Below are 6,673 nucleotides of genomic sequence, written 5' to 3'. Positions count from 1 at the left end.
AGATTAAGCAATGGAGCGAATGTCATGATTTTGTCAAAACTAGACTTTTGATAAAGCCATACTTGTAGCGGAGGAATGAAATATACCAGGTTTCGGCCATGATTTTCGACACATTGTACTAATTTGGATCTGTATTAAAAAGCTTAAATTAAGAGCATATATCATATATATATATATATTAAATTTTAAAAGCTTAAATTAAGAGCATATATCATATAATATTAAATATTAGATGCCACCTATTTCTAACCACAAGCCTAGGAGCTATGGGCTAAGCAAATTCAATTGATGGTCTATCAAGAAACTTGTGACTATTTACTCTGGTAGAACGTACAAAACTGTACCCTCAAAAAAGAACGTACAAAACTGTTGGTTACTGCATCCTCGGGCGTTTTGATTGAGATTGTTCCATCCAATCGATGCATTCCTCCGAAGATCCCGAGGGGTGAGCGAGTTGCCACTCGAGCAGCTTTTGTTGCTGTAGTGAAAGATAACAAAACACAATATGTTGATTGAGATGTCAGATGTTAAGAGTGGTCTCATGCTATTTGATACTAGGCGAGCGGAGAGACGTACCCATTCTTTAACCACTGGTCCTCCAGATTTAAGCTGTAAGATTCTCATGATATCCTTACCGTTTACTAGTGGTTTCAGTTCCCAGACTTTCTCTAGACCTGAGTGGCACGAAGATTGGAATTCATATTTTCAAAGGTTGCGGGCATAGACCCATTATACACGCAACAAAGGATGAGTTTAATACCTAGTTCCATAATTGCATTCTCTACCCTGTTAAATAGTTCTCTTCTGTCTGTCAATTCGGGAACCACGCTGGATGAATTTCCACTCAAACCTATATCTGTAGGATACAAGAGGATCAAAAGAACCAGCGCAGATCGCCAAAACTCTTTAATTTCTCGAAGCAGCAGCCCTGAGAATGCGAATATAATAATTATTTGGCAGAGTCGAAAGTCACCTTCTTGGCAGGAAAACCTCTCCTTTCACGGAGAGGCATAGATTGTAATTTAACAAAATACATGCATAGTTGGTTGTACAAATGCGTGGTTAAGTATTCCGGTAGGTTCCATTTTACAAAGTACCACGTGGTTAATTAAATGCATGCACAGCCAAGATATTGGAGCCCCTTTTTCACCACCAAAACCTTGATATGCACTTGAAAAGCATCTAAAGTTCAATATAAGATCGTGTTGCCTGCCTACCTACAAACAGTTTCCTGATTTATCAGCGACTACATAAATTTACTTCTTCAGAGCAAACAAATAAGTGAGGTAGCTAGGTAAACTCGAACTGTCGCTGTTGGATTGGGTATGCAGGAAGTAAGATTATTTTACCTGCTAATACTCTAAGTTTTGCCATGATTGGGACATCAATAATTTCTTGTTTCCATTCAACTTCAAGAATTTGAAATTTTTTGTCTGACTGGATCAAAGGAATCAAAGATAAGAACTTTTCCACCGCTAGGTGTAAGCTTATCACCTGCAGCATGATGTTGGTAACATTAGTCAGGGATCATTAACTTACACCTAAAATAAACGGAAAAACATGTTCGCAAAAGACTCTAGAATATGAAAACTATAGGGTTACAATGAAGCATACTGTTTCTGCATCGCTAGACTTCAACTTAAGAGAAGTGCCAAAAATGTATCTTGCAACTGGAACCTGTCAAAAACCATGCATATTTAGCACGCAAATATGGAAAAGAAATTAGCTAACACTTCATATATTTATTTTGAAATGCTATGTCTCTGAGGAAATAATTTGGTCATCCAAGCAGCATATAAGAATTGAATACTGAGTGAACATCACAATGAAGCATCTGGAGCCTATCATTTGGTAAATTTTTAAATAAACAGGTCAATCAACCCATAAAAAGCAGAACAGCGGAATGGAATGGTGAAACTATGTATAAAAAAGGGGGTCTATAAACCCATAAAAGGTGGGTATCTAACCATAAAAGGTGGGTGGTATCTGAGTAAAATGGAGCCTATCATTTGTTAAACTAATGCGATTACAGATAATTATTGGTGATTAAAAGAAAATATTGGAGATATAAGGTTAAATCTGGAAGACAAATGAATCGTGCCGTCAATTGGATGCATAAACTTATCCCATTTTGGTGACATACACCCCAAAATAAGTTCAATCGCACAAATTCGCCAAAACCATATTAGATAAAGTTGGAAACTTATTTACCTGTTTACCTTTCTTGTCTCGATAAACAGTCTTCCTCAATGGAAGAAGCAGAGCAGCATATAAGGAGAGCCTCAACTGATCAACCTAAAACAAAGAAAAAAAACAGATATTATGGAAATCTTAGAATTTATCTCCATAGAGATATAGAGTATGAATTGACTGCTAGGCATTTGAAACCTTGCAAATACCATTACAAGCTTTAACAATCAAATTTATGCCCACTCACAATTACTCTCAAGCAACTTACCAAATAGTGCATTTCTTTTCCCATATCCTAGAAATAACAACAATGTAGATCACATATTCATGATTCAACACTCACAGTGATCGATGAGCAGCCTATTAACTGCAAGAACCTCCATGAGGCATCCATGTAAGCAACACAAAGCCTGGTGAAATAAAATAAATTTTAACGAGTACAAAGGTGAGATGGGGAGTAACACACCATAAAAAGCAACACAGCAAAAACACAAGAATATCACAAGTAAATATGACACACACACACACACCCCAACTATGAACACCACCATGCCTGCATAACACAATGTATATTTAGAAAATTAAACAAGACGTTCTGTAAAGAAATTGATTTTCAAATGTGCACATCTTTAGATAGCACTGAGTGTGTGTGTGAGTGTGTGTGCATGTGTGTGTGTGTGTGTGTGTGTGAGAGAGAGAGAGAGAGAGAGAGAGAGAGAGATATTACTTCCCAATTGGACATTCAAAATTTCAAATAAGAAAATCATTTCAAAGTCAATTGGCGGTGCAAGAAACAAAACAAAAGAAAATCCTACAACTTGCTTCCAACAAAGAAAATTCAATCAGTTAAGGACTGATCCAACTATAGGAAAGTAAAAAACCTTTCACATCCATCCAGTGTTGGAGGTTCAATCTCAGAAGGAAGACTGAATACAGACCAATATAACTGCAGCTCAGAAATGTAGCTCATTGCATCCACAGGTCGATTGCCAGATATCATGAGATCAATCTACAAGATGTAATGCTTGAAATCAACACATAACTTTGACTTGGGAGTAAGGTCACGATATGGACTGAAAACTTAGCCCCGCCACAAAAGCACTATCGAAAAACAGTAAAAAGCACACCTCGTGACCAACACGCTCTCTGCTAATTTTACCAATGATAGCAGCTTTTACTTCATCGTCCATAGCAGCTATCTTCAGTTCTTCATCTAGAACAAATCCAAACCTTGCACCTGAGATTCACCCATAACAGGTTGGACCCTAACAGAATTCTGTAATTTCTTTCTTATGTCAAATGCTTGAATCTACTCCACAAAAAAGCAGAACATGGAAACAGAAGTTTTTAGAGAACTACCAAACCGAATTGCTCGAAGAACTCGAAGGGGGTCATCCAAAAATGTCTCCTTCGGAACAGATGGGGTCACTAATTTTCCTGATTTCAAGTCTGCAATGCCTGTAACAAAAAAAAAAAGTATTAAGTTTGAAACAAAAGGAGAGCATGTGACATAATACGACAATTGAAATCGAATTTATTAAATTAAAAACATAAATATGTGAAACCTCTTCCAGTTAAGTCTTCGACTGAGCTCGTGTTAATGTTGTAGAACATGCTGTTAAAGAGCAAGTTTATCAATAATCTACTTTAAAGCACTTCAATCATTTTAAACTGAAACAAGATAGATAGCTCTCCCCCAATAATATCACACTTAGTCATATACACAAGTATTCATACATCTATATTTGTGTCATATGCCCCATCTGTACGAATTACAATCTTGAGTTCTCACAAAAATATGAATATAAAAAAAACCACCTGTTGATGGTCAAATCCCTCCTATAAGCATCCTGTTGAGCAGTGCCAAACTCCTGCAACAAAAATAACATACTTATGAACAAAATTAAAAACTAGAATTTTGAAGTTCACCAAATAAGGGCTTGTAGCTGTTGATGGTTGCAAAATGGTGTCTACAATTTCTCTATACAGTTAGCGCTCCTCTAACCAAAACATTGCCAGTAAAAACACTCCGGGACTCGGATATTTAGCCCATTCATATCAGTGCCCACATTCGAGTATAAGTTCCTACTTCTAAGTGGTTCATTTTGTTGAGCTCAATTCCCTAATTTAATACCCGATTCATTCAATAAACTGAGTGGAAAATCATTAAATGCACGTACCATTGTTGGAATACGGCTATTGTTGGTGTATTCTTCAGATCTTAAGTTGACAAAATCAATCCACACATCAAAGAGGTGCATCCTCGCTGTTTCCAAATGTTTTGACTGATCTGGATTGCTGGAAGAGAGGCATAATTAGCAAATATCTATGCTCTCTGTTCACGGAATGCTGTTTTACAGACTAAAAGATTTGGACAAGATCATCAATTAATACAAAGGTAAAAGCACAGAAAGTACCTCTGAATCAAGCCAATTCCTTTTGTTTCTTCCCCGGTAGCAGATAAATACTCATTTACTTTGTCACAAAACTCCTTTCCCGCCATATTCTCAAGAGCGATATCTATATCGTAACACTCTTTTCCTAAAAGCTACAATAAGAAGAATGAGACTGAGAATAAGTATATGAATTTGATAAATTGAGAAACCTCGAGAAACCCTCTTAATGTTCTATGGAAAATATCAAATCATCTTTAACTAAGTTTATGAATCTATGATGCATGGATACTCCCAAATTGGTCGCCACCTATACTCTCATTACATCTCTTTAGTGAGGATACTTGATAAATATTAAATATTCATCAGATACTTCTATATGCTCAAAAGAAAGTACTGTGCAGCAATAAATGAATAAAAGAAACGCAAATACCATATTCGACATGGTTTACCATCAAGTTTTGACTGTATCCGATGTGGTTAATGATCATATATCAATCGTCATTCGATAACATAAGGGCTAGTTTTTAATTTTTGACCAGGGATTAGCTTTATTTAAAACAACCGATATATAAAAATAAAATATATAAAACATGAAAATCCCTAATTGATACGTATGATCGTTATATTTTAATTTATTAATAATGAGTTGTTTTTCCAAAAATATAATTTCATCAATATCATTACCGTCAACACAATCACAACCAAATACATATGTGGTTCAAGGTTTTAACATACTAAAGTCTTAATTAATCAGATAAACATCGAATTTAAATATAATTTAAAATATTATCACAAAAGATCTTATTGAGTCGACAACATTTAACATAAAAGTTGTCGTGAGAAAAGAGATACAAATGTATATTTTCGCAGCTTCGCTCCACTAAAACATTAATTAATTTTTTTACCCACATCAAAAAAGATCGTACCAAGGTAGTGCCACAATGTTGTTTTTACGACTAACGTCAAATGACATTTCACATTGTGAAATACCGTTTACCACTCATTCTTTTCCCCCAAAAATGCATCATCTCAATGAAAGTGCATAACTTAAGTACCACAAATTTATGGAACAAAAAATTCAACCAAACACATGATAAGCATTTGTTGGACATCTATCGCCCACTAATCATATAACCCTATATGTTCTTACTTGTATAAACACGTGCAAAAGGCAACCTCATATAGTATTTGAATCGTTATTGTTTCGCTTGTAATATGAGATGTCGCGCAATGACACAAAATTCACCAAAGTCCAAACTATAACCCAATTTCTCTGCCTACCGAATACACTGTATTCTTCAATAAATATCTGAATCATTCATAAAATAACCCAAGAACCCACTGGTATTCAATAATAATTCAATAATAAAGAAAACCAAATTTTTCCAAAAGTTTTAGCAACACAAGCAATTTACAAAGAAGGGAATCACAATAAATAAGGATGGAAGGACACATGAACAAAAGGGTCCCAACCTTATCACGAACCCAGCCTCCAGCAACCCGAAGCTCAGTATTAAGATTAAAGTGGAGGCAAACTTGAAGTAGAAGGTCGAATATTTGATTCTCCTTATCCGTCAGAATAACTCGGTCATTTACATGAACAGATGGCAGCAAAGAACCCATGGTCGCCGTCGCGGGGACTTTTACACCAACACCCATGCACAATCTACGATAAAAATATTGATTAAAAGGACGTAAAAATCGGCAGCAGTTGAAATTAGTGCTTGTGATAATAGCAATACTGCGGCGGAAAGCAAGAGTGGGGAAACTCAAAGGGTTTGAGCAGAAGAAGAGCGATTTAGGGGTAGGGAAAGATGATGAGAAGAGGCGGGGATTTGGCAATTTCATAAGCATCCCCACATCTGCAGTTGACAAAATTTACAAGGTTAGACAGTTGTCAAGTCAAGGATTCGTACTTTACGATAATACTCTCATTTAACCCTAGAAAAGTTTTCACATTCACGTCACTTCCGGTTTTTATTAAATGTAATTTAAAAAAACATTTTAATTGCACAAATAATGCACGGTGGGGGTGAAGCAAAAATACTTTAAAACGCTAACTTGAAGAGCGGACGCTGCATTATTTT

General features: G+C 35.8%; 1 protein-coding gene across 1 annotated transcript; it reads right to left on the bottom strand.

Annotated features, from left to right (window-relative positions):
* Positions 1-203: 203 nt before the first annotated feature.
* LOC140881647 (tRNA nucleotidyltransferase cca2-like) lies at positions 204-6,469 on the bottom strand. The gene is made up of 15 exons (XM_073287121.1): positions 6,060-6,469; positions 4,608-4,738; positions 4,371-4,488; positions 4,009-4,061; positions 3,756-3,805; positions 3,550-3,648; positions 3,318-3,427; positions 3,072-3,199; positions 2,534-2,600; positions 2,212-2,295; positions 1,615-1,677; positions 1,350-1,494; positions 761-928; positions 577-674; positions 204-478 (listed from the first exon to the last, which is right to left on the bottom strand). Exons 1-15 carry the CDS (start codon positions 6,438-6,440, stop codon positions 374-376), a joined length of 1,800 nt encoding a protein of 599 aa, XP_073143222.1. The 5' UTR covers positions 6,441-6,469; the 3' UTR covers positions 204-373.
* Between the last annotated feature and the right edge of the window lie 204 nt (positions 6,470-6,673).

This window comes from Henckelia pumila, chromosome 2, assembly GCF_033568475.1.
Source record: "Henckelia pumila isolate YLH828 chromosome 2, ASM3356847v2, whole genome shotgun sequence".
Classification (NCBI taxonomy): Eukaryota; Viridiplantae; Streptophyta; class Magnoliopsida; order Lamiales; family Gesneriaceae; genus Henckelia; species Henckelia pumila.
The sequence above is the reverse complement of the archived record's forward strand: the minus strand, read 5'-3'. Positions and strand labels throughout refer to the sequence as shown.

What these genes read in the sequence shown, in the direction of transcription:
- LOC140881647 (XM_073287121.1), bottom strand. Translation starts at nt 6,440, where the DNA reads ATGCTTATGAAATTGCCAAATCCCCGCCTCTTCTCATCATCTTTCCCT. An exon ending in AGGGATTTGACCATCAACAG is followed by an intron (nt 3,806 to 4,008) that starts GTGGTTTTTTTT and finishes GCTCTTTAACAG; the next exon opens with CATGTTCTACAACATTAACA. An exon ending in TCTTCGAGCAATTCGGTTTG is followed by an intron (nt 3,428 to 3,549) that starts GTAGTTCTCTAA and finishes GGTGAATCTCAG; the next exon opens with GTGCAAGGTTTGGATTTGTT.